The sequence below is a fragment of the Oryza brachyantha genome, chromosome 3 (genome assembly GCF_000231095.2).
Source record: "Oryza brachyantha chromosome 3, ObraRS2, whole genome shotgun sequence".
NCBI classification, from domain to species: Eukaryota; Viridiplantae; Streptophyta; class Magnoliopsida; order Poales; family Poaceae; genus Oryza; species Oryza brachyantha.
This window is the reverse complement of record NC_023165.2, coordinates 4464763-4492428: the sequence shown is the minus strand read 5'-3', so window position 1 is coordinate 4492428 and position 27666 is coordinate 4464763. Positions and strand designations below refer to the sequence as shown.

Below are 27666 nucleotides of genomic sequence, written 5' to 3'. Positions count from 1 at the left end.
CTATATGATATTTATTACTATCTCTATTTCATAATGTAAGATTTTCTAGCGTATTCTAAATTCATATAGATATCAGTGAATCTAAGCATGTATAAACAATATACCTTGGTTAATAGATAAATTTAAGCATAGCTAAAACTTCTTATATTATAAAGCGGAGGAAGTAGTAATTAATTGTATGGAAGAGGGTAAGCAGTGTTCGATGGCCTCGGCAAGGTTTGGCTAGTGCCAGTCCTTGCCACCATTGTCCTCTGCCGCTGGTGGGCCCGTGAGAGGAACATTCAAGGGGTTGGGTGCATGTGTGGTTTACGTCCTTCAGCTAAACTCGTGATTTTCCTCAAAACATGTTACAATATATTCCTCACATCTAATGATACGATCTTAAGACAATATTGAGAGCAATTTTTGCTGACGTGATATATATGTGATTGGTCTGACTTGATCCTCATATCCCATGGCATTGTCGTGACACTAAAGAGAAAAATAAAAAGTTTTACTTACATAAAAAATATTTACAATTATTTTTTATTTGCACATATATTGTTTTACTTTTCTCTCAAAAGTTTAAACAATAACCACCTAATTTTTATCTTTTTTTACTAATGTATAGGCCCAGTATAATTTATTTTAACTATGCTTCTAGTGTCACTTCATGGCTACATGGGACGAGGACCAAATCAAACTAGCTAAGTATGTACTACGTCAGTAAAAATCAGTCTCAATACTACTTATGACATCATTTGCACCGGTTTTGAGACGAGCGGTACGTTATACCCAGTTTTATGTTGAGGGACGTAATATACACATTTTTCATATCTGTCCGAGTAATATCTAACATGGGCCACTAGGCTTCTGCTTCTCTAAGTTTCTTTGTTCGAATGGCCCGAGATAGAGTAACGGGCCAGATGGGCCTACGGCCTACCTGATGACTCTAATACACCCCTAATTTTAATTTAGCCGCCAGTTTGGACGGATTTTCCACCTCAAAGAGTGTCGTCACGAATCTTACGCGAACTACGAGTTGATTTGCACACGCTTCATCCACGTTTCCCACCGGGATCTATGCGCTACTTCGCTGAAGGCCAGCGCTACTATTTTCTGCATCCGCTATTAACCAGCGTACACACAGAAACATCACGGATCGAGCAGGCTACCATCTTTAAATTCCTGCACGATTTGAAAGGTTCCCGATTCATGTGGATCTCGCAGTTTTGTCCGATGCCTCGGAATTGACTCGACCACAAGGCCAGAACGACAATTCTGACGGCGCCACTACTGCCGTAGTCGAGCCAGTTCGTCGTGGTCGCCGGCCGGCGCAACCCGCGCCACACAGCTCGGTGCGCACCGCTTTGACTTGATCCCCTTAAGTCTGCGCGCGCTACTGACGCCATAGATTCGTCCGCACACCGTAGAGCCCAGGAAAATCTTGCCAGTGTCCCGTGCACACCCAATTTATGAAGTCTGCATGTGTCCCATGCACACCATAGAGTTGCATGTTCGATGGCGTATCGGTAGGTTCCATAACAGTTATGATATTTAACTTTTTTTTCTTACAATGTTTAATTATTTGTCTTATATAAAAAATTATGAAAATACTATTTATTTTGCTTGTGGCTTACTTTATTATCAAAAGAACTTTAAGTTAGACTTACCATTTTTTATATTTATACTAAATTTTTGAATAAGACGAATGGTCAAACGTTATCCCCAAAAAAGTTAAACATATTACCGCATAACAGTGACTAATGCTACTTTTTTTAAGATTATTTATCGTTTTTACACGCATATTTTCCGACTTACTAAATAATACATATTTTATAAAAAGTTGACAAATAGAATTGATCATCTTATATTTCTAAAGTAAAATTTTAATTTTATAGCAATTAATTACATCCTCTGTACCATAAAATAGTTATAAAAAAATCAGATAATCTTTTATCTTCGTCTAATAAAAGACGGAGCACCTCTATGCAGATGGAAACTTACGAGAATTGCTTATTGGCGAAGAGGTTATCAACTTATGTCAGACAAGATTTGTCTAAGCTCAACGCCCGGGATTTCTCTATATCTATACTACTTTAAAATAAAGCAATGGTGGTGGTATTGAGTCTGTCACTCCACCACCTATCTTATTTTTTATACCAACTACTCTATGTCTTTTAACATTAAAAAAATAGTCTTTCTACTTATTATTAGTTTCTTATTTTATCTTTAGAATATAAGTTTATCCCTCTCAAATGAATGTATGAAACCCTTGATGTACCATTGCAAAGCATATGTACTTTGCTATATGAATGAATTCAATCAGAGTAATCACCCAACAAAATGAACTAGAATAATGGTCGACCATCCTTCTTCTGTGTTAACCGGTTTTCAAATTACATTTTACGAGTCCACGATTGCTACATATATATGTTCACTTTGGAAGAGTACACCAGTAACAAAGGAAAAAAAAAAGAACCGTAGAATACAAAAATCGGTGCCGAGTCAACAAATGGTACACGTTGTCAAATTTTTTGTACGATACCGGCGCGGTACCCTCGAACGCCTCAGCACGCTTCCACGTCCCTCCAGCTCAGGTAGACCAGTCCGGCGAGGTAGTGCGCGTAGGCGCCGGCCATGACGAGCACGTGGAACAGCTGGTGGCTGTGTCCGGCGAGGTCGAACTTCCCTGGCATCCACCGCTCCGGCACCCTGGTTGCGTACACCACCACGCCGGCCAGGTAGAAGGCCCCCATGGCCATCTCGTAGCCCGTGGTGAGCACCGCCTCCGGGCGCGCCCCGAACACGAGCATCTTGTGCACGATGGGCACGAGGCCGGACGTGCCAATGCACGTGAACAGCGCGGCGCGCGCCCACCGCAGCTCGGGCGCCTCGAACACCGGCATCAGCGAGACGGCCACCGCCGCGGCGCCGAACAGCGTGATGAAGCCGAGGTAGAGCGTGCGGAAGAAGGGGTCGCAGAGGAAGGTGTAGTAGACGAGCGGGTAGAAGGAGGTGACGATGAGGCCGGTGATGCCGGCGTAGTCGAGGCGGAGCAGCACGTAGCTGGCGTGCTCCGAGTGGCAGGCCAGCAGGTGGCACGCGCTGCTCATCAGCAGGCAGAACATGGCGCCGCAGAGGTACGCGTAGAACGGCCAACGCGCGACCTGGCTGCCCGCCGACAACGACGCCACCGCGATCAGCTCCGATTCGACAGACACATTGCGCAGAGCCCGCACTGCCACGGCTGCTCCGTTGCTGCCGTAGCCCATCGTCATCACTACCATTCTGCTGCCGGTGTTGTTGGCCTGGGTCTTGGATGTCGCCATGCTAGCAGACACGCCGGATTCCATGGGAACCATCGTGGCTGCGCACACGGTGAACGCGAGGAACATGAAGAAACCGATCAAATGCCTGTCATCAAGACACGGAAAACACACTAGTAAATCGAAGCACACAATCTGCGGCTAGCTATATGATACAAGCTCTGATCGATGGCTAGCTTACGTCCAGACGTTGATGGTCTCGTTGTGGACGGCGAAGGCGCTGAGGAGCGCCTGCTTGATTGGCCACTCGCTTCGGTAGTAGTCGAGGATGAACTCGTTGTGCTTGAGGAAGGCCGGGAGCGCGTCGTAGCCGACGAGCTCGTACTGGCGCTCGCAGCACCGCTTCACACCGCCCCGGGCGCCATCGTCGCACTTCTTTTCCTCCAGGAGAGGAGACTTCAACGTGGCCGCTGTCTCGACGGCTGCATCGGCGGCGACAGCGCCGTCGCCGCTACAAATTGTGGTCGTCTTCTCCAATGTCACCGTGGATGAAGCCATATCCGGGCGATTAATTCCTTAGGACAAAACCAGCACGCTCTCCCGTATGTGGTGTGGTGTGGTGTGGTAGCTGGCTCGGTCAACTAATACCTTGAACTGGATTTGGGAGAGAAATGCACGTTCGAGTTTGGTTGCATGGCTTGCTTGAAACTTGCGTATATATAGACGTACGCGGTCTAGTTAGTAGCTGGTGTGTCAAGTGTTGACATGTGCGTGCACGACTGCACTAACGTGCATAGGTGTGGGAAATTCGGCCACCTTACAGAAACGGTCCGATTAGTGGAACGGCGGGCGCCAGGTTGCGAGAAAAAAAAAATACCGAGCCCTCTGCCTCATCAGTCAGCGTTTAGCGCTGGATTTAACAGACCACTAATAATTATGTATGTATGTCCCGTGTCCGGCCCGTCCCAGCTGACAGCTCCCATCAACTGCAGATTGCAATATGTGAGTATGAAACTCCAGACTTTCCTTTTTATTTCTGTACCAAACTCATCAAGTCATGCAATTTGCTGGTAGGAGACAGGATCAGTTGGGGGCATTGGGGAATAGCTTGTGCAAAACGGCAAAAACTGCTGCTAGAGGTCGTTCACTTTAGGTGGATTCTACTACTCTCTCGTAAAAGTATCAACAGGATAAACGCAAACCGATTATCACCAACAAATTGGACACCAAAGCAATGGGCTGGAAAATTGCACTCGAATTTGCGAACGACAAAGAAACGCCGTTGCCATTAAAGATCACAGTGGACTATAGCAGCCGCCAACTCGGCGTATGTCTTCTGTTTATCATCATTTTCTGAACGCACAGTTAGCAGGTTTCAAGTCAAGAATTCTAATCACATATCTAATGCTTGACATTTGAAAGCGGCCACGGCCAAAGTCTCCAACGAGGTGCTGCATGTCTGAATTTTGGTTGCCCTGGTCAATTTAGTGAAACGCTAAATACATATATGAAGAAAAAAATTAATATAACCATGGGGGTAATCTTGTGTGGTTTTTTTTAGGACTATCGATACCAACCATGGTGGAGCCTCGCGACTGTCAACGTCCATGTCCTTAGCAGGCCGACGAACCGACGATGCATCTCATGCATGTCTCCTGCGATAACCCGATTTATTTGTGGACTTGCGAAGGTGGCAAAACCAAGCGTGGTAGGCTATGCGCGACTTGTTGCCTATGGTAGTCCTATGCAGTTCTCTTGGATCTTTCCTTAAACAAAGCATGTGTATGCCGTAGGATACAATGATCCCCTTGTGTAGGAGGAGTTGAAGCAGGTGGTAAACCTCCAAGAATAGTATTGCCGATTGAATTTTTTGGATCTACGCCGAAACGTGTTGTACACCCCTCTCTCGTTCTTTGCGATACACCAACACGCCACGTCGCTATCCCTACGGCCTGCGTGCCGCATGGGGCCGAGCTTGGGCTATGTGGCCCTTGAGACGCTGCTCAGTTTTTCGTGGTTTTTGCAGGCCTGGTCCGTCGCCTGTTTGGTTCCGGCTCGCTACCTATGGTGGGCTATACTAGGCCACGGCCTGCGTACCTGACCGGGATTCTGCGTGTCGAGCGATATTCTCGTGGTTTTCGTGTTCGAAACGGTTCCGTTCACAACTTCACCTGCGCTGGCCGGTGGCAGCACGCCAGGGCCGCCAGCCTGCCACCCAGCAAGCCGGCAGATCGATACGCACCACCTCGAGAAGGCCAGCGCCAGGCCCATGCCATGCCGCCGTAGCATACACACGTACGATCTGTACTCCGTAGTACACGTCGCCAGCTAGCGTGTATCGGAGTATTCCCAGCTGTATTCGTGCTCCCCCCACCACCGTGTTGTTGGCGAGCGAGGGCGCTTGCTGCTCAGAATTAATCCACCCGTCCGTGGTCCGTCCGTTCCGTTCGACCAGGCGGTCCAGCATGCCTAAGCTAGCTAGCTAGCGACTAGCGAGTACCTAACTAAATAGTAGTCCGATCCATCGCGCGTCGTCTCGTTCTCGCATACGACGGGCCGACCAGTCCCGGCGCAAGGCGACACGCCGGAGCCCCGCCACCAATGGGCAACAGCGTGCTGGGCGAGGCAAGTACACTGTTTCAGCTGGGAGATAACACATGCGGGGCGGCCGGCGACCAGACCAGACCAGACTGGCCGGCCCGGCCTGCACGCATGCATGCAACGCAAATGCAATGGCATCTCCCGATCGATCGCATCACGAAATAAATCTCGGCACATGGAAGCCGTTATAGTGTCCATCGCACGGCACGGGAGGCCGAGCGATCGAGCGACCCCCATCATCCGTCGAAGAGGGCTGTCACGCATTGCGTGCATGTGTACACACACACATGTGTACGTGGATCGATCTATGGTCCCCGGGATCCGTTACGGCCAGGCCAGCTATACCCGCACGCAAAAGGGGCTTTGCGTTGCGTATCGCTCGCGACCCGTATGTTACGTAACGCTGCGCTTTTACGCGCGCTCGTGACTGCTCGCTTTGTGCGTGTATTAATTTGTACGTACTACTACCAGCTGTGGCCTAAATATAATATTCGAAAAGAACAAACAGGCCAATTGAAGCTGGACGGGAGAAAAATGCGTGAAAACGATGGTGTGGTGGTGGTCCGTTTGATCGATCGACTGGATTATGGATAACATTAATTGATTAATCGATATATTTCAACGGAACATTACACATGCAAGTCAGATCGACATGCATGAGCTTCGCTATTTGGTTCGATGTTGATATCAGTGCGTCACTAATTATCGATAGATCTACTACACCCAGTGTTGACCATGGGCACTAGACGTCCACCTTTTTTTTTTCTCTTTTGATTGTGCTTATAAATCAATATTTAAATATTTAACCTTAAATTTAAAATTAATTTTAGAGTTTTTTTCACCAAAGTTTGTTTAGCTTAGATTTTAAATCATTAAGAATATATATATATATAAAATAAAATTTTTATTTATAAATTATTTTTTATTTACAAATATGCCGTTTGGTTTTTTCCACGACAAAGCTAAACAATCACCCTCGTCTTTTCCAACATTCTGTCCAAGCCGTTCTCTTTTAGTGTAAACCTAAATTCTTATATAAATTGTAGATCACTAATTAGTTTATTTTTTAAACATTGACTTTTAAATTGCTAAAAATATATATAAAAGTTTTATGTGGTGATGACAACAGTGGAGGAAAACAACATGGTTGTTGTGCTTACGAATTTTAAATAGCCTAAATGGTTTTTGTTGTCACATGTTGTATAGATAATTTCTTAAAAAATGCATTTTGAATTGGTAATCAATTTATAATTTCAGCGATGTATATGGATAAATAATAGGGTATGGAGGATCATATAGATGGCATGTTGGTCTGGAGGCGGATTACGGGATTGGGAAGTGTGGTATCGACCGGCAGGAATAGGGGAATAATCATCTGGTGGGTGGTGCGTATCCGATGGTGCACGACAGCTTGCAACCCCACGAGATTGGAAACTTATCAGTGTAACCGTAAGACACCATACGTACGTACATATCTCGATATCTTCATGACACCATCAGGTGTTCGATGACATGTAATTCACCGGCCGGACACCCATCAGTTTCCTTGCATTCTACAGTAGTACAGTACAGCTGCTCGATCCCCTGATTTATCCCAATCCATTTAACCCATAAGGCTATCTTCAATAAATATCTATAAGCTATCTTATCTATAAGACGTACTATATAATTTTTTAATAAAAGAGAAATAAAAGTTACCTCTTAATCAAAAGATAGTCTCTTACACATATTTTAATGTCAAGTTAGAATGACTTATATGGTCATTTGTATTATAAGCAAGAGCTAGACCATTGAAGAAATTATTTTATAGAATGCTTAGAGATAGCACGCTATTTTTATTATTAGAGGTGGCATAAGATGCACACCGGCGGGCGGCACATGCGCCATGTGTGATGGATCATATTTGCCGTTTACGGACCATGATTAGGCAATGATTTTGGACCACTGCCTCGTATCCTACATGCATCAGCAGCCCGACAGCCGTCGTCTTCCCTTTCTGCTGCTTGCTCTCGCCGCTGTACATTTTCTCCAGCGAGTGCACATGCAGCGTTTGCATACGTTATTATCCAGCTTATTCTGATTCTGAGATGACCTAGTCAATCGATCATTACGTACGTACTCTCGCCAATCGCCGGAGATCGTTCGATCGATCAATCAAAATTTCCCTTTCCTTCGGCCCACAGTGCTCGTTGTTACGAGGGGCAAAAAAAAAAAAGAAAAAGAAAAAAAGATGCTAACTAATGACTAATCTGTGCATGAGGTTTCTCCAAGAATCGCCATCGCTACGGACCTCCTGCTTCTAAGGCATAGTACTTAGCTTGCATGACGGCTACATGGCCACCTGACTACGATGAGATTCGTAATCAAACGATCGGCAAACCAGCGGTTTCAATTCGGCCGGGACTGCAATTTGCATGGGTATGCGCAGGGGGACCTCCCGGACGTCTCGCTCGTGTAGCATGCTACAGCCCAACAAATATCTTGGAACGCATGGCTCATGCCATGGCTGGACTGAAAGATCACCGGTCAGAAATTCATAGGTAGGACCTATTTTTTCTCAATTTTGCTATTTATCAAGTATTTGATTTTTTGTTTTTTTTTCAAACACGCTTGGGGCTGGGAAGAGGAGGAAGGACGTGTATGAGATTTTTAACTTGCGTGTATACCTTCAGATTATCCTCTAATGACAGTGATTAGATTTAATTGATGGAATTAAAATTTTCGAACGTTTGATCATTAGGCGGATGCGATTTTTCTTCTTCACGGAATTACCTAGATATCGGATACAGTTTTGTAGTGTGAGTTACGGTTTACAAGACATAGTACACGTTTTGAATATATTTTTTAGAGGTTTTTCGCTGCTTGTGTCACTCGATCTTTACTTCGTGTATGTCACTACAATGTAACCAAAAAAATGTGTAAAGGTTATAGAAAAAGGAGCCACCACGTTCGTTCTCACGGGCTATAAAATCTCATGTTAATCGAGAGAAAATAAGAAAAAAGAGAAAAAAAACAATCGGACAAAAAACAGAAAAAAAAATCAATCGGACAAAAAAATTTTAAACGGACAAAAGAAAGAACATATTGCTTCTTAGTCTCCTGGGCCCAGTAGGATCCGCTATGGACGCACAGCATGGATCGAAAAAGAGTATTTTTAGGAGAAAAAACTGTCTTTTTGATAAAAAAGAACATGATTTTTTGGATTTTTTGGAATCGAATTTTTATCAAGCCGTCGAAGGAAAATAAGAGATAAAAAGTAGTTTTTTAGGAGGAAAAAAGAACGTGATTTTTTGGATAAAAAGTGATCTTTTGGAATTGAAAAAAGAAAAGATAATGATTTTTGATCGGACAAGGAAAACAAAGAAAAAATAATGATTTTTGGATCGGACGAAAAAGAAAAAAATCAGATTTTTTTTATTGAGCATAAGAGATAAAAAATAATATTTTTTGGAATCGGACCAGAGAAGGGAAAATCATGTTTCTTGTTTGAATAGACGCCGCTGCCGTCAAGGAAAGGAAAAAAAGTCAGTTTTTTAATCGAGCAATCGAAGGAAAATAATAGATAAAAAAAGAAAAGATAATATTTTTTGGAAATCGGACGAGGAAAGGAAAAAATCAGAGTGTTTTAATCGGCGCTGCTGCCATCTGATCCCTACGAGGATATCGTGCAAGATTAAACAAAAAAAATCCTCATATGCCTAAAAATATGTCTGAAACAGGTTATGGACAATCATAAATAAGTAATATATACGAAAGATACGTAATTAAAGAAGACGAACAAAATAAGAGATATTATGCCATAAATTTGTACAACTTTGATTTATTGTAACATTATTCTTAGATATATTATGTTATTAAGATAATATAAAAGAAGTCATTGTTTTAATTTGCGGTGCATCAAATGTAAAAGTTTGATCTAAGTTAGGTCCAAGTTTAAAACTATATTACCACTTTAATATTATATATTTTACAATATAATATAAAACTATATTTAATATTATATAAGAAATTTTATAACGAAGCTAGCCGCGCAATCTGCGCGGGCTATGATGCTAGTTTTTCACTATATCACTAACATGTCTTCAAGTAAATGCATATCTATGTGAAATTTAAGAGGAAAAAAACTCTGTACTCTATGTAAACGTCAATGTCCACTTTAAATACAAAAAGGAAGCATAAATTGCGTACTGACATATGAAATGCATGAGAATGACCGGATCGCTAGGAATTTACCCAATAAAGAGTGACAAAGACGCTGTACAGATGATGAATATACACTCTCGTTTCCAAATAATTATTACCCTCAATGAATATTACTCTGCTCTAGAATATTCTTTTTCTAGTATTTAAAATTGTACATATATAAGCATTCCGAAAGTACTACCTATCTCCGCCCAACATTTAAATTTCTCCATATGTTACCCTAAACACCCTCCCACACATGTCCTCTCCTTTAACGAGAGAAAGCAGTGTTTTCCTATAAGGCCCCTTTTGATTTGCAAGAGAAGCATAACATGAAATTTAGGAGGATTTTAATTCTAAAAGCGAATCCTAGAGGAACTGTTGTAACAAAGGGTTGAATCCTACCTTCAGATTGAAATTCCTTTAGAACATAGGATTTTGGAGAAAAATAACCAAGGGATCACAACTCATGCCTTCAATCATCTTATCTCTTGTAATTTTTTTTAATGTTCCAATCAAAAATCTCTTTTGAAGTATTGATGTGTTTTTATCTTATATATGTATTGTGACGAAAATATAGTAAAAATACCGGTGGCAAAGACCAAGGGGCCACACAACCTTCACATGCCACCCTTGTTTGATCCCTTGTAAAATTATTCTTAGTCTTGTATCGAGAAGCTTGGCATTTAAGGCAAGAATCCAAGTTGACGTACTTCTTATAGTACAATATGTAATCATTCGGACGTGCGTGAATTCTTCTGACCTACGAACCTAACAGAGACAACACCTTATTTGCATCATACTTCATCCTTGGCAAAGTGTTTAGCTTAGGGAGCATATCTTAGAGCAAATCAAGGAACTACGGGAATCTCTTGTCTGGCTAGGTATTACTTGCCTTAAGATTCTTAAGTTCAAGTACTATTGACAACATTGACCTCAAACCTAGGGAAAATAGTAGTCTCAGAATCCGTTACCAAGCTTGTGAACTTCTCATAGTTTGTTTTGTTATATGTTGAATGGATTTTTTTACCATCCTTAAAAAGTACATTAAGGTACCAAAAATTTTATTATAAAATTATGGTATCTCAAGGTATCAAGATTTTATACTGAAAAATATGATGCCTTGAGGTATCTTTTTAAGGATGTTAAAAAAGCTCTACGCTGAAACCTGGACATCCTGTAACAACTAATCAAGAGCATCGTTATTGACACCAAACATTTCCCTACCCAACGTAGAAGAAATGAACATGTTACCCTCATCTTGCAGCTCGTCCAACCCTTTCAATGATGTAGCCGTCACATGTTCTTGTAGTGTTTGGTCCAACAAGAGTAATATTTCATTAATCCTACATGTATTAAGTGAGATAGATTGTGGCTACTCTTTCAGCAAACATCTTCTCTCTTTTTTTTGTAGTTTATGCATAAACATACCATCAATTCCTTGTCTCTTATAGATTTGTCCTCCTTCGCGGTATTCAATATCTAAACAACTTCGGTTCTATACTCTTGGCACAAGCAATTATTATTGTACATATTTTTTCTATCCATCTGCAATATTAAAAATAAACATTGATTAGAATAATACAATTTGCTAAAAATACAACTTACTCTCCCCGTTCCAAAATGTAAGCATTTGTGAAATTTAAATCTTATATACCAAAATATAAGCATTTCTAGCACTATTCGTAGTACTACTTCTTCCATCAATCAATTCCCATTTAAAATTCTTCCCATTTTCTCCCCCACATACCTTATTTATTAAGGAGCACTATGGTATTTTCTTCTTAACCTTAATCTCTACTAAACAATCTACAAATACTTATATTTGTGGATGGATGTAGTATATCCTAGATAGGATCCCCACCCCCTCTTTACCCATGAAGCTACATAAAAATTCACCCCTAACTCTCCGATAGGAAATAGAAAACAATGTGCTTATGGGATAGCCCACATGGTGAGTGAGCTCGGTATACTTATGGTTTTGCATAGCTGTGACAGGTGAATTAAAACAACTGATCATCATAGCTAGGTGTTTATCGGCGACATGCCCAATACTCCGAACCAACACCGATAATCAGTGACAATTTGTAACACACGGACCATCATAGATGAGCTAAATGTGTGATGGGCATGCCTTTTTATCCCAACCTCTTATGGGCCAAATTGCTAACCCATTATAGGTGACGAGCTTCATAACGGATTCCCAGGTCCCATCAGATATGGACTATCAATGTTGGCATGATTTGTAGTAGTGCTCCTTAAAGACTAAGTTAGACCTCACTTCCCGTAACCCTAATATTTTTGCTACCATCAACCCGGTCTTTGATGCCTCCTCAGGAGCATACTCGTTACATGTTGTCACATTTAACTTGTGTCTATGTTGATTTGATTTTAGTGTGATATAATATTTGATAAGTCATATGCGAAACAAACTATATATATCAGTATACTAATTTTTGTGCAATGTTCACTTCCTTTTAAGTTCCATAGGCACGTGGTACCTTTTATCTTTTAAAAGGCAAACATGGGGCAAGAGTTCACATGAAATCGATCTTGACGACTGATCTGACGAATGATCGATCGAAAAGCACATGAGGCAGCTGGTGTGGCATTTAATTGATGTACGAGAGAACATATTTGTTGGCTCTAGTAAATATACAAGCCAGCTGGACTCACCCTGACCTATTTAGTTACACGGTTAAATGGTAATTTAGCTTGTATTTTCAAACAAAGCTGCACATGGAGTACAAACAATGTCTGGATTGATGAAAATGTAATTACGTTCAAGTGATTTTACGGCAAATTACCCTGGTTTATAATACAAAATATAGTACCTTAGTAAAGATAGATGTGTTAAAACTCAAAAGTAAAAAAAGTTTGGCGCCTTTCATTATCTCTCAAAGACTAGAATTTCTCTTCTACTCTTTCATAGATGTATATGGAATGGGGCTGACAGCTGGATCCAGGGTATTTTATTGGTAGTAGAATTTAATTCACACGGTTGATCTTGGAAGACTGTGAATAAATTATACTACCAACAATATTAGATGTAGTAAAAATTTGAAAGAGTAATATTGTCCTTTTTATTATGATCTTTATAGCAAAAAATACAAAATTCTAAAATATTGTTAATCAAGTATTAAAAAGTATAAAAATACCTTTTTATCAGTATAATACTACCAATAAAATGCACTAGAGAGCTGCCCATATGGAATACATATTAGTGTAAATATAGTTATATATTTAGTACAGTTTTAGTGTCGTTGTATGTACTCCTCCGGTCTTATTTTCTTGTACATGTTGACAAACATGTTTTATCTTTTGTCATTATTATATTTAAAAAAAATATTTATGATCAATGAAAGTTGTATAGTTGTATTTCCGATAAAAACGCTGTTCATATCTTGTGTGTAATTTTTATTTCGTGTTTAAAATTAAAAGGTGAACGTTATAAATGAGACAGGTATTTTAAATCGCAGTAAGTACCGATTGACTATGCTCCAAAATCACGTGCAACATAAAAGTAAGTCAGTCACTTGTGTGAACTAATGTAAAGTTAGGTCGATTTATTATGTAAAGCGGCGAAGTCAGTCACTTGTGTTAGTCGAGCTGTGCAGTTTGTCTCCAAGGCCCGTCGTAATCCTAAGCACTGCAGCGAAGAGGTCCATCAATTGCATTTTTTTTGTTTATTTCTCAAACTGTTCAAAAGTTTTTGCCTTCTTGGAACGTACGTGTGTTCTCCAACAGCGACTCAAATTGGCATCCTTCAGGCCAAAATACAATCAGCAATACATAGCCCATTGTACCTTTTTGCACGGTGAAACCCCGGCATGGAACTATTGAACTGTAGGATCACACCACTGATTCACTGGAACATGTACAGTATATGGTGACGGTGCGTGGCATCAAGCGGCCGGATCCGTCGATCGAGCGCGATCGCCTGATTGCTCTTGACGTCTTGTAATGATGGCGCACTAGCAGATGATCCGTCACCACGTACGCCAAAGTAGCGAACAGATTTATGGTCTCGACTTTTTCATTTAAATAAGGATGTACAAAACAACTTATTAGCGAATAAAAATTAATTATAAATAACATTTATATACTTAACTTATGATGAATAAAACTTAAAGTTAATTTTAAATGTAAGTCTTAATTTAGTTTATAAAAATAAATATAAACGAATAGATGAGACCTGCCCTGTGCGCACGAGGCGCATGCCCAGATGGTCAGAACACGAGTTGGCACAACACGGGCGGACGGACGCGCGTCCAAGCAGGACAAAACATCCGTCACCAACCACCGTGCGCCCCTTGCCTCCGGCCCGAGACGGCCTCCGGACCCCGACCTCGCCGCTCGCTGCCTGCATCGGCTGCCTGCTGGCAGCTGGCCAGCTGCTGCTGCTGCTTCGTCCGCATGCGGCCGTACCGTACGTGCCGGGCCTGGAGCGAGAGAAACCGGAGGAGGACGAGACAGACGAGGCGGCGAGGCCGGCCGGCACCACACGGAAGGGCCTCGCGCGTGTTTGGTTCGCTGCTTCCCGAACGCAACGGGATTCACCAGGATCGTGTCAGCGACCACGTAACAGCTAACGGGTACGGGTCCGTCCACGTACAGGTTACAACCCCCTTGCCTCGCTGTAGCACACGTGATTTCTCACCGCTCGTCCTCTCCCACTTCCCTGACCCCGGGCCCCGCGGAGCGTGGCCCCACCTGCCAGTGATAGAGTCCGTGTCCTCGATCCCGTCACGGCCCGCGCCGGGTGGGGCCTCCCCGTCTCCGCATCCACCTCCTCGGCCTCCGACTACTTAGCTGGGGCAGTACTGCACTGCTGGTAATCGTCTCGTCTACTGCCGCCGCCGCTTGCTCGCCACCAATTCATCGGCGGTGATATTGGTAGCACATTAGAGGGTGTGCTGCTGCTGAGAGGAGGGGGCAGACCCGGCCGGGAGATCGATGTTGGTGGGAATGGAGGGGGAGGCGATGGCGGCGGCGAGCTCGGGATGCAGCAGCGGCTGCCAGTCCGGCTGGACCACCTACCTGGACGATCACTCGTCCTACTCCTACGGGACCGCCCGGTTCCACGGCAAGGCGCAGCAGCCGTACTACCACTGCGACTACTCGGAGGACGCGGAGGAGGACGACCTGTCCATGATCTCCGACGCCTCCTCCGGCCCACGCCAGCAGTACTCCACCGGCAACGACGAGTCCGTCGCCGCCACCGCCGCCGCCGCACATGCCAATGCGGCCGGGAGGAGAGGCAGGCGGATGGAGCCCACCGCCAGGCGGCAGAGCAAGACGGCTGCCGGCGCATCTCTTCTCGAGGACACGGCCAGCTCGCCGGCGTTCTTCAAGTACACCAATGTAATGTGGCGTCTTCAGAGAACATCCATCCGCTCACTTGTTTTATTCCTTCTCCTTTCTTGGTTACTGATGCGCGCGCGTTTACCATCTGCAGGCCTCCGCTGAGGGCAATGGCTATGGCTATGGCGGAGCAGCCTCACCAGTGATGGAGATGGGCAATGCGGCCGACTTCTCCTGCGCCTTGTCCGCCACGACGGGCTTCGAGGTGAGTTGCCGTTCGTGCGTACCAACATAAAACCTGCATTTGGTAAACGTCCCATGTTGTTCTTTCATGTGATAAATGGCAGCTAATCGCTTCTGCAATTTTTTTTAGAGTCCGTTGAACGGGATTCCCCTGAGCGGTTACATGCAAATGCAGTACTCCTACTCCACTACACCTGTCAATGCGATCCCCGCAAGACAGGTGGGCATTCTCTAGCCTCCATACTTGAGCGAAGTGCAAAACCGTATCCTCGTAATCTTACCAAGAAACGTGTGGCGTTTCTGCAGGCGCGCAGAGGTGGGGCTGAGAAGAAGAGGCGGTGACTCGAGAGGAGCTGTTGCTGTTGATGATCTCGTATCGTATGGTGGTGTTCCTGGCCTGTGCAGTGTGTGCGCGCACTGCTCTGCTCTTCTCTGTTCCGTTCCGTTCCTGGGAGAAAGAGGCCGATATGGGCAGCTAGGTAGAATGAGTTTGCAAATCTTGAGATCCCCGAGAGATGATTACTGCATTGATCCACCATCTGTCTGTCTCCCTCTCTCCTCTGTTCTGTCTGTCACTCTCTCTTCGCTCTGTTTCACTATGACTGTCCGTCTGTCCCTGTTACTCCCCCAGCTGCAGTTAGTATTCTACTTTTTAGCTGTCAATGCAGTGGGAAACAACCACCTGAGGCAAAACAAGGCAACGTGAAATCCAATCCTTTTTGCACCGGATTTGCTGTTTTTGTCATTGTGATCCCCTGCATTCTGTGTGTGTTTGCAAACGTTGACGTCAACCGCTCTATCCTACACTACCCCAAGACCACGGTCGTGAGCCGATAGAACCATCCACTGATCGCTTCTAGATATTTGCAGCAGAAGATTCAGAAGAAAAAAAAAAGCAGCTATCATAGTTAATGCCTACCAACCAACCGGCGAGAGTATCATCATCTCCTACACAAAACTAAAAAAAGCACCTAATAATCTTAGGACCAGCCTGGCTCGCACGTAACGACGTTTGTACGTACTAGTACCAGTCAATCAGAGTAACCAACAAAGATCTCACGTTACATTCGTGCAAAATCTTCTTTTTCCTCTAGTATAATCATTCCAGATTTATTTATTTATTTGTTTTCGCTAATTCTCTGAGCAACTGGGCTGGCCATGTCTTTGTCGCGATTGATCCTATCAAAAGGAAGTGGCACGATACGCGTTGTATTCAAGTGCGGGCTAGGACCCACATGCCATTGGGAGGAACAGAGGGATCGATAGGGAGGAAAAAAATCAACGCATGTTCTAGTGGAGAGTAGCTAGCTGAGTCAGTCAGGGCGCGTACTGCTCCCGGCCCCCTTGAGCACAAGATCTCTCTGATGAATTCTTTAAGGCGGCAAAAAAAAGGGCATGTGCGCGGCGAGTACTTGTGTCTGCGCCCGGTCCCTCGGGTTAGTGCACGGTTCCAGCAAGAGAACAAAATGGCGCAAGGGACGCGTAGCTAGGGCTAAACGCCCGATCGCGCTCGCGCGGCGCCCATTGGCCGCCCACTGCGGCTGCGTGGGGGTGGCGCACTGGCGCTACGTACTACCGGCCATCGCGGTCAAGCTCAACCCGCCGCGTTGCCACTTGCCGCGCCCCCACCCCCCACGGCGCCGAGACAAACCTTACTGCTCCTGATCGATCGATCGCTGCATGGATGCATCGACGGACGGAGCAACACAGCGACCTAACAGCTGCTCGTAACTATCGGCAGCCATCATAGCGAGATCAGCGGCTATCGTGCGCGTCACTCGTTTCTACAGCAAGTGGCGCCCAAGGACTCCCTTTTGTTTGCTACTGGCTGTGGCTAGCCACAGGCGCATCGCTGCTACTGTTACTGTTACACCTGCCGGTGTAGATATATATATATATATATATATATATATATATATATATATATATATATATATATATATCGATCCTGCATGCAGCTGGTATCAGCTAGTGGTAATAGTGTAATTATCTTACCAGGGAATATGTTACAGGCTTACAGCATATGCGTGTGCATACCGGGATGTGATGACGTGAAAGCGCAGAGGGAAGTGCAGACACAAGACGGGAGAGGGACTATCAAAGGAGGAAATAAAGGACTCTCCTCCATGACGGTCATTTTCGGATCCAGGGTGGCACAATGCAGGGAGATGAGGTGAGATGCGGGCGCCGGCGGGGGCCGCGTCGCGTGTGTGTGCAGTGCGGTGTATGAGCGGCGTCACGGGGCAAAGGGAACTAATTAACCGGAGGCGAGGGGAGGGGAGGGATCCATCGATCACCGGTGGCGCCGTGGCTGTTTTCCAGAATTGGGGGTGCCAACACCGGCGGGTCCGAAAGGATGGGGCGGCATGGTTCGCATCGCCCGTATGATGATACACCCAACAGCTAAGCCGGCTGTACTACCGCTGCTGTTCACGCTGGCGATGATGATGTGCCAGCAGTCATGCCCTGCCGCGCCAGCCACCGGGATCTGTGCCTCTCAGATTCTTCTCCATCGTGCCTAGCTAAAAGCTACCTACCTGCCTCTACTTGTTACTGGTACCGCTAGTATTACTACACTACAGTATCTAGACTAAGGTACACGTTTGAAATTACCGTCGTTTGAAACCATTTCGCTCGATCGGAGGAAGTAAACAATGCATGTCACTAGCTAATGTATGGTTGGTTTGAACCCGTTTGATCCAAATGTTCTCGATGGTTAACTGCCACAAATTAAGCGAGCCGTGCAGTTCATTTGCATCGAGATAAGTATATGATGTTGCTTGCGTGGTGCGTACCACAAGTACAGCTAGCCAGACGGTGACTGGCTACATGCATGTATGCGGTCTTATCTCGCACAGTTCAGATGGCGCCGGAGGCAGCGCTGTCTGTGAATCCGGGGACACGGTTACTGGTGGCTCCATTTACGCCGGCGACTCGGGGTGCTAGCTTGGCTCGATCTTAGCTTAGCTGGTGCCCGCGCTGGAGAGGCAAGCGTAAAATCGAGCGACCTCCATAACTGCATGGCATGCTTTGCGTTGCGTACGTACGTTCGCTTGTACTGGTACGGCGAGCTCTTATTTACGTCTACCAGTACAGTGCTAGCTACTCGTACTAGCTAGCTAGCTCGTCCATGAGCCACATATATGCCACGTACTGCATGCACATATGGTGGCAGGAGTGGAGTATTTACTGTATGCTACATATCGAGCATACTGTTGGGCGTTGAATTGCCTCATTTATATGCGAGGCAGGGGGGCGGCGTACGTATACTGAAGCGACGCCGTGCCTTGGCACATGCTGCAGTTGATATGATGCCGCTGATCCCAGCAGGAACCAATATAGACTCATAGTTATGGAAGGTTAATGCTAGCTTTCAGCTAGCGGCGCGTTGTTGGTTAGCCGGAGAGTTACACGTACCCTCCGAAGAAGGGCGCTTGTGCATGGCCTGATTGATGCATGTGCGGACAAAAGTTGTTGCGGTTCCTAGTCCGACCTGTAGCTTTCATTCAGGCACTCGTGCAAAAGTTCATTTTTTTCCCTGGAAAACTCAGATTAGTTAGTTATAGTAGGCTGAACTGAAGGTGAGGGCTGATTTTACAGTTCAGTGTCTATGATTAACTGAACAGAAGCTGCCAGACTCAGAAGTCAGATATAAAGAAGCTGCACTGCATCCGCGGAAATGGAAATTATACGTTGATCCTTTGCATAATTTGGTGCATGGGGATGATGGATGGATCAAGACATCCCGTGCACAGTACACTAAGAATCCAGCTACATTCCCGCCAATGCTTCCAGTTTACAATGCATCATCGTTGTACATCCAACGGTGTCCCCCTTGGATCCATCCTAGGACAACATTGCATTCATAGCAGGGCACTAAAATATGACGCCCAAAGTCAATCCCTGTCCCCTAGAACAGCAAAATATGAACTGCAAACGATTTCTCTCACAGATATGGACACGCTCACAAACACTCTTTCCATCGATAATTGGGCAGCTGATCCTTCAGTTATATCACCAGAGCTCTGATGTACTATTACCAATTATCAACCATGGCCCATGGAAAATGCTCTGCCTGACTGATCAGTGATAAGAGAACAGTATAACAAGAGTAAATTTACTGTCCTTGAGAAGGTACCATAAGCTACTAAAATTTCAGTGTAAAATTTTGATACCTCTTGGTACTGTGAGGTACCAAAATTTACTTTAAAAACTTAATACCTCATAGTACCTCTCAAAGACCATAAAATTGCTCACGTAACAAACACTTCTTAAGTTCTGGGGGTGAGGCTCGGACGGACAATATGGTTCACAACATCTTGCGGGTTGCTACTACCTTTTGTGTAGTGTCAAATCGCGAGGCTATCCGAATCATGGACAGGATCCTGTCACGCGCACTCAAGGAGCCAGGGCACACACATGGGAGTGTGGAGATGACTACTACTGACTACTGAGCATCGAGAGAGTATGGGGGCGGATGCAATACCTGCCTAACTGCCTGCCCTTACTCTTCCAGCCCATCATGCCGGCCGGGTGGCAACTTTATCTGATCTGATCGAGGTGTGGATGGGGGGAATAAAAACCTCTCCTCCCCTGCTTCCAATCCCATTATCCGATTCTGAATTCTGATGCCCGCATGTGCGTATCACAGCAAGATCACTCACTATATTTGTTCAGAGCCATCAGCACTGTGCAATGCTGCCCTTTAATACCTGAAAAGGTTGGTCGGCTGGATTGGTTTTTTATCCACTGATGATTTGATGTTATCTTTTATAAAGGAAGTGTTTTTTTTAATGCACTGCGTTTTTTTTAACCTGTTTTCTGCAGACCACGTTGGTTTTGTAGCTCCCTTCGATGCTTCTGAAACGGCACGGCAGTATGGTAGTAAGTTCAGTGGATGCGCAGATAGAACGATCAATTCTTGATGGCAGCAGCAGCACTGTTCACCGTTCTCGTTTGAGCTCAGCCGATGATATATAACTACTCTTTTGATAGCTTTGGACTCCAAGAGTAAAGGTGCGGCAGTGTGTAATAATTCTCGATCTGACCATCATCACTCTTGCACGCAGCTAGCTTCCACAGTGCATCACCGATGCAATGCGTATTTTCTTACCCTCGTGCATATAGTATACTGAATGCACACGATAGTAACGATACTACGGAGTTATTGGTATGTATCAGGACGCGCCATGGCAGCGTTCGTTGGATCGCGATGCAGGTGCAGCGAATGGCTGCAGTGCTAATTCAATCCGGCATTCAGTATACTGAGACCCATTCATTCATTCATTCATGCATCCATGGGGTTCAGACTTCAGAGATGGTTACGCTTCATTAATTTTCCGTTCCTGTGCGAGGAATTAAAAGTGTCTAGGATTGGGACAAAGTTGACCTCAGTCTCTGCCGCGCCCGGGTCGCTGATGCTGATATGGCAAAATTTAACAGAGACACGGGATGTTGCGTGGACACAACACAAGCCCATTTGGCCACATGGCCGTATATCTCGCGAGGCAAGTGGATCGCCGCCTGTCGCGAATTCCCGCACCCACCCACATGCCGCACGGCACGCGGAGATAGCGCATGCTACTGTACCTTGGAACGGGCGACGCCCGCCGCGCGCTCCTGTGTTTGTGCTCTGTGCCTCGGAGGCCGTGGGGATCGCCGGACTCCGCGCACGCACGAACGCACGCAGCGGCCAGTTGTCCGAGCAAACACAAAGGGGGGGCTTGCATGAGCTGGTCTCTGACACAGGCCTCGTGCGTGCGATCCGGCTAGGGGGCTCGAGCCGCGTCACGTTGGGTTTTTGGGGGTAGGGTAGGATCGGAACGTGCTGCTTACTACCACATCACGCGCAAACTGCACGTACGTACACCACCACCTTTGCAATAGGGGGTACTACCGGTACAGCTCCAGCTGCGGCTGGAGAGGCCGGAGCTGTGGTGCTTTCAAGAGCAACGCGACGGAGAGGTACGGCTTGGCAGGGCGTACGCACGCCAGCGACTCGTAACGGCCCCCCACCCCACCCCACGCCACGCGCACGAGCGCACGGCCGCGTCAACAGCCATCCGGTCCGGCGCCGCTTGTCCCGCACATGAAACGATCGGGCCGAATACGTCCAGTTCTCGCAGTCTCCGCTCCCGGCCGTGGGAGATGTGGAATCCGCAAGCCCACACTTTTGCGGGGCCAACGCTGGGTGGGCCGTAGGGTGGGATTCGCTTTCTGGGCGTTCTGATCTGCGGTGGAGTTTGTAGCCGGGCCGGAATAACCTCCCACCAACAAATTCATGGGCCTTGCCACGACGAACTCTACGACACTGTATTTGCAGTCCATCAGAGAATCGTCCGATACCACATTCCCAAGTTCCCATCTTCAGAAAACAGATATACGATGAAGTATCTTCAGAAACGTATATGGGAGAGACACAGGTAACTCCTCCAAATTTCCAGTGTACTCAGCACAGAAATAACCAAGACAGTTACAGAATAGCTGAAGGAACTAATCACTAACAAATGCTGTTTTTGGAAGAATGTTGCACGCACCAACCTTTTTCGGGAGCGTACACTTGTGACGGTATCTCTCAGAGCTGTATACGGGCACAGAGCATTTCTAAATTGGATTATTGGTTGAAATTTTTGAAGATATGGCCCGGAGGAGATTAAAGTGAGGTAATAAATAAGATCAAACGAAGACAAGAACGCCAGCCACACTGATAATCTACAGAGATCAGGACATGTGATAAATAAAGAAAGTAATGGTGACGGCTCACAGAAATCTGATAGCATTATTTGTTGCTTTAGGCCACTGATCACATCGTTGCTTGCTTGTCTGGGTTACAGTCTTACAGACCCTTTCATGTGTATCACTATCGCCATCACCGAATTCCTGCAAATCAGTGGGAAACACGTAGAGAGTTCAGTGCTTTCTTTATCAAACTACACTTCGTCGCAAGCTAACTTTATGCTGTAGGATAAAGTGCCATAACTCCGTGGGGATTTTAAAAACAAAGAGGGTTTCCATGGGATTTATAAAACTTGTGCAGCTTCGGATCATCAATTTGGAATGTCGAGATCAAGGAGGGTATGAAAAAAAACTAAACAACATATTGCAAACGAAAAATAATTTATAAATAAGATTTTTATATACGTATACTTAGCGATCTAAAAGCCAAGGCTAGAAAATAAACTTTGGCGTAAAAAACTTAAAATTAACTCTAAATGTAAGGTTGAAAATTCAAATTTCGGCATATAAGTATAAGCAGAAACGAAAAGATGTGGTGCAAACTATAACCGATTCCCTGCTGTCACATGATGACAAGAGGTATTTAATACTCTGTTTGAGTATACAATATCAGTTTAAAACGTGCTTTCTGAACGATCTGATAAAACAGTTCTTCAAACAATTGTTCCAATTATAACTTGGCAGAAGCTCAACACCTAAACACCAGTCAAGAAATAATTAACATCTTAAAACCATGTTAACACACTAAATTGCTTACTCCATATTTCATTGCGATGTAGTATTCAAAATGGAAGAACGTGAAATGAAGATATTCTATATTTGAGGAAAACCTACATATAACCTTGGTCTCTGAGACTAAACAATATCTCTTGTTTTATGAAAAGAGTGATAACATGACGTTAGAAAAATAGACGCACAACAGAGACACAAATTTAACATAGAAACCCTTATGGAAAAAAAAAAACTACGGCCGTCAACTGGTAATAACCATTGTGAGGAGATGACTATGAATTCAACGGGCCGATGCACCCTTCCTGTGCAGACGTGCAGTTTACAAGAGATATATAAATGAAAAATCTAAAAGTCTTAATAGGGAAACTATAAGTCTTATTTGGAAACTCAAGAGTCTTAATAGAAAATGACTAGAAGCCATATTAGTAAACTAATACCATAATACTAATAAATTGCATATTAAAATTCAGATTATATATATAATTATATATCTAACACATAAGTACTATAAAAACAAGTGAACTCATAATTGTGCACAGGATGTAACTTCGGCACTAAATCATCCTAAAGATAAATTTAGCACTGATCAGAAAGAATACTATTTGGTAGAGAGTACCTATTGATATATTGCTGGCACTAACAAACAGGCTGACCTGAGCATTTTCATGGCTATATTTATCATTCCAATTTTTTACCAAACATGTGACTTACATAGGTTTTTAATATGATGATTTGAATGAAAAAACAAAATACATATATACAAATTATAGACCAAATGAAAATGATATAACATAAGTACTTAAGAATAAAGGAATTTATATTCGTGCACGAGCTGTAACTCAGCACTAAATCATCCAAAAGATAATTTTAGGCTGATCAGAAAGACAGAATATTATTTGGTTGTGAGTACCTATTTTTATAATTTTTAGTATTCTACCTATTGTTTTGCACAGAAGCAAAACTTGGTACATCATTGGGAGATGATATCTTACAGATCAGAGCTTCTAAATTATTTTTTTCTTCACTTAGAAGTTAGAATTATAGATGGCTCCTGGGAACAAGTTTAGAATTATATATGACTTCTGGAAACAAGCCAATACTTACACGTCTAGAATGCGATAAAAACCACGAAGACTAGACAATGACTTTGTATTTTTTATTTACTCTAGGAAGTAGGAATAAACTCCAACCTTTGAGCACTTGTAAGTGCTAACTAAGTATGGTCTGACTAAGGACTAAGTGTGACATGGTGATGATTATGACCATGACTGACAGATTGCGACTGGCACTAGCAAATATACTAGTTTGGGATCTATTTAGACACAGCTAGAATCGATCAAAGCAAAACATATAGGAAATTTTCAATAACACAACCAAGAATCTTGGACAAAATTAGCACAAACATGAATGAATAATACGAAGCAAATAATAATTCATATCAAATGACTCATTCACACTTTTCTACATGGGTTGTTGTTTATGTACATTGCATTACAATATCGGAACATGATTATAGCTAATACTGCAAGGCATCCATACCTTCCATCCTTCCTCTCTCCTTTCTTCTTTCAGCTAGGATGCTGGTTGCCTGATAATTCTCTGTAGCACGACGGTCCTTGCCCGACGAATATCTCGGCTACACCGGTCTGCCTGTTCTCCTAGATCCTCCACACTCTTCATGAAGACCTCCAATTTCTTCTTGATCTCCTCAACCCCAAACTTGACTGCCTCCTCATCTCGCTCAGCAAACTCAACACAATCGATCATTGAGCTGATCTCCAACTCCACCCGGTTGATGAGCACCCTGATACTGTCCAAATCTTTGATTGCAATGAACGTCCCGACCTGCATTGCGCTCACCACCTCCTTCTGTCCACGGAGAGCGTCCTGATACCCTTTCAGTAGCGAATCGATCCACTTCCCCATAGATCCCACCGGAATGGAAGCAGCAGCAGCCAATGCCGCTGCGACTGGTGGAGCGGCGATGGCCGCGGCAACCACCGAGCAGATGAGCACGGCCGCGAAGGTGGTCGCAAAGATGATGCTTGACACCCGGCGCCACGCCTTGATAGCTCTGACCTTCTTGTCGAGCCGGTGCTTGCGCTGCTGCAGCTTCTCCAGCATGGTCAGTTGCTGCCGGTACACGGCCTGGAAGGCGCTAAAGAACTCTTCGGTGAAGGGGTCCCCGGCCGCCTTGAACTGGCGCAGCTCGTGGAGCGTGCGCGCGTACCGGGCTGAAGGGGCGGCGTCGTCCTCCTGGCCGCCGGCGTCGTTGTCCTCCTCGTCGTCGAACCGCTGGAGCGCGACATGTAGGAGAAGCTGGGAGTCGCGGGCGCGCTTGAGGCACTTGTCGAGGGCGGTGCAGAAGTCGAGGGTGTGGAGGCTGCTCTCGAAGTAGTCCTCGACGAGGTCGAACAGCTCGGGGCTCTTCCAGATGTCCTTCTTGCAGTCGAGGATGACGCGCACCACCTCCTGGTTCATGTCGAGGAGGCAGCCGGTGACCTCGCGGAGGGATTCGAGGGACAGCGAGCGCACCTCCACGCCCACCGCCAGCGTCGAGATGGCGCGGCTCGTCCGCCGCTGCAGCGTCGTGTCGAACGTGCGCAGCTCAGGGTCGGATCGGCACGCCGCCTCGTACGAGCTCAGCTCCTCCGCCGCCGCCGCAGGCGGCAGAGCCGACTCCGAGCTCGGCGGCCGGGGAGGCCTGGTGCTGCCGCTGCTGCTGTTGTTCCCCATTGCCGGAACTGGAGTAGGCAGGCGGCGCTCACAAACCAGACGAACTCAAAAAAGAAAAACAATATTGGGATTTTTTTGGGGAAGTACACAACAGATCAGGAAACGAAGTGTCCTAAGACGAAATCCCGAAACGCCTCAGCAACTAGGATGGATCAAAACGAGCGAGCATTGATTGGCCCGAGACACTCACAATCTCTACCGGCTTTCCAAGAACCAAGAACAGAACCGGAAGAGAGAATGAAGAACTGGATTGCGCGGAAAGCCCCGAGCTTTATCCAAGGAAACGGAGGCCGCCACCACCCCCGTTGCGTCGCGGGCGAAGCGGCCAAGAAAGCGCGAGGTTACGGAGAAGCAAGGGGAAGACGAAGAATGCAGGAGACGGGGGTGGCGCGTGCTACGGGATGGAGGATTTGGTGGTGGTTTTGTGGAGCGTTGCTGCGCGCTGCGGCTGCTGCTGTTGTCAGGCGAGAGGCGAGGGTGATGATGTGGGGATGGCTTGTACGCATGACGAAAGGATGGCATGGGAGGGCGGCGCGCGGAGGGAGGCGGCAATGGCCGTCGCCGGAAGCAACCTGATGCGTCTCACTCCATCGATCGCTATGCGACGCGCGTGTATGTGGATGCGGTGCATGCGCTGCAGCGGCGCAAAAACCAGCGCGTCGCGAGGACGAGGCGCAGGGTTAGCACAGCGATCTGCGCGTGTTTTTGCCCGGATCGACGAGTTTGTCTGGGTGAAGCAAGCAACTCCAAAGCCTAGAGACTCTGGAGAAAAAAGAGGCAACTTCAAAGCCTAGAGACTCTGGAGAAAAAAGAGAGGGAGACTAGTGGGAAGGGTTTGCCACTTTGGCGTGGCGCGTGGTCGGGTCTCCACATCAAAAGGCAAGAAAAGGCGAAAAAATTGCAGGTGCAAAAGGCGATAATTTGCGAGCGAATTTCTGTTGCGAAATCGCTTGCTTTCTGCCGAGATGTTCGTTGGGCTCCGTGCATCACCTGACGGATCGAGTTTGTTGTTTCGGATTGAAATCTTTTATATATGTGTTACATTACATCTGACGTATGGTGTTCTTTGAACTCTGGAGTTTTTGTGAGACTGTTCATACTCGCCGCTTCCACGCTGCCTACGAGAAAATATCAGACAAATAGAGTACTACCAGTAGCAACCGCGCATCACTGCGTTTTGTCCACATACTGAGGAAATCCAAGAACCAAAGTTATCTAAGCATTAATCCCATCTAAATGGATACTCCTGCAGATTACAGAATCCCATGTTTTATGGGCGCATCGGCCAAATTTCGTCCTTTTTTATTTCTTTTCTTTGTGTGAGAGCCAAGCTTCAATACTACTAACTTTTATCCATTACTGTCTTTCCTGAATTTGTGCACCCCTTTATAAGCACGATGACGACGTCATCGAAGCAACAGAAAGGTGCGCCTGTAATGCACTGTAATCAAGCTCACGACGCCCTCCAGTTAATTAAGGAGAAAATGGCACACCAGTGTAAACAGGACAAAAGTGTTGAAGTGTGAACAGCTGATGGCGGAGCCAGCAGAGCAGCAGTAGTAGAAAGCCGGCACCGGCCGCCGGCCGGCCTGACCAAATTGGTCTTTCCAGGAATCTCCAGTGAAAAGAAAAGGACGTTTCCTGGAGACCGACTTGTGGGCCCGTCTCCCTCGTGGTCTTGCGTGCCAGTTGACCTCGGCTAAAAAAGTCGAGGACAATCCGGTCATGTGAGCTCTGACTACTCCCAGATCGATCTGCTGGTAAATTGCTCTGCCTCGCACACGTCGTGAGTACGTCGCGGCGCCGGCGAAGCAACCGGCGCGGCGAGGCGAGGCGTACGCGTGTCGGGCGGTGACACCGACGGCGCGCGGCGGCCGATCGATCA

At 45.6% G+C, this 27666-nt stretch overlaps 3 protein-coding genes across 3 annotated transcripts; 1 reads left to right on the top strand and 2 right to left on the bottom strand.

Annotated features, from left to right (window-relative positions):
* Window positions 1-2363: 2363 nt before the first annotated feature.
* On the bottom strand, window positions 2364-3806 carry LOC102705702 (heptahelical transmembrane protein ADIPOR3-like). Its single transcript, XM_006649509.3, has 2 exons — window positions 3490-3806; window positions 2364-3396 (listed from the first exon to the last, which is right to left on the bottom strand). Exons 1-2 carry the CDS (start codon window positions 3804-3806, stop codon window positions 2550-2552), a joined length of 1164 nt encoding a protein of 387 aa, XP_006649572.2. The 3' UTR covers window positions 2364-2549.
* An 11063-nt stretch (window positions 3807-14869) lies between these two features.
* Window positions 14870-16317, top strand: LOC102705416. The gene is made up of 4 exons (XM_006649508.2): window positions 14870-15395; window positions 15490-15600; window positions 15709-15798; window positions 15885-16317. Exons 1-4 carry the CDS (start codon window positions 14988-14990, stop codon window positions 15918-15920), a joined length of 645 nt encoding a protein of 214 aa, XP_006649571.1. The 5' UTR covers window positions 14870-14987; the 3' UTR covers window positions 15921-16317.
* A 5882-nt stretch (window positions 16318-22199) lies between these two features.
* LOC102705143 (UPF0496 protein 1) lies at window positions 22200-26529 on the bottom strand. Its single transcript, XM_006649507.3, has 2 exons — window positions 24585-26529; window positions 22200-22457 (listed from the first exon to the last, which is right to left on the bottom strand). The coding sequence occupies exon 1, from the start codon at window positions 25779-25781 to the stop codon at window positions 24618-24620; it is 1164 nt and encodes a 387-aa protein (XP_006649570.1). The 5' UTR covers window positions 25782-26529; the 3' UTR covers window positions 22200-22457; window positions 24585-24617.
* Between the last annotated feature and the right edge of the window lie 1137 nt (window positions 26530-27666).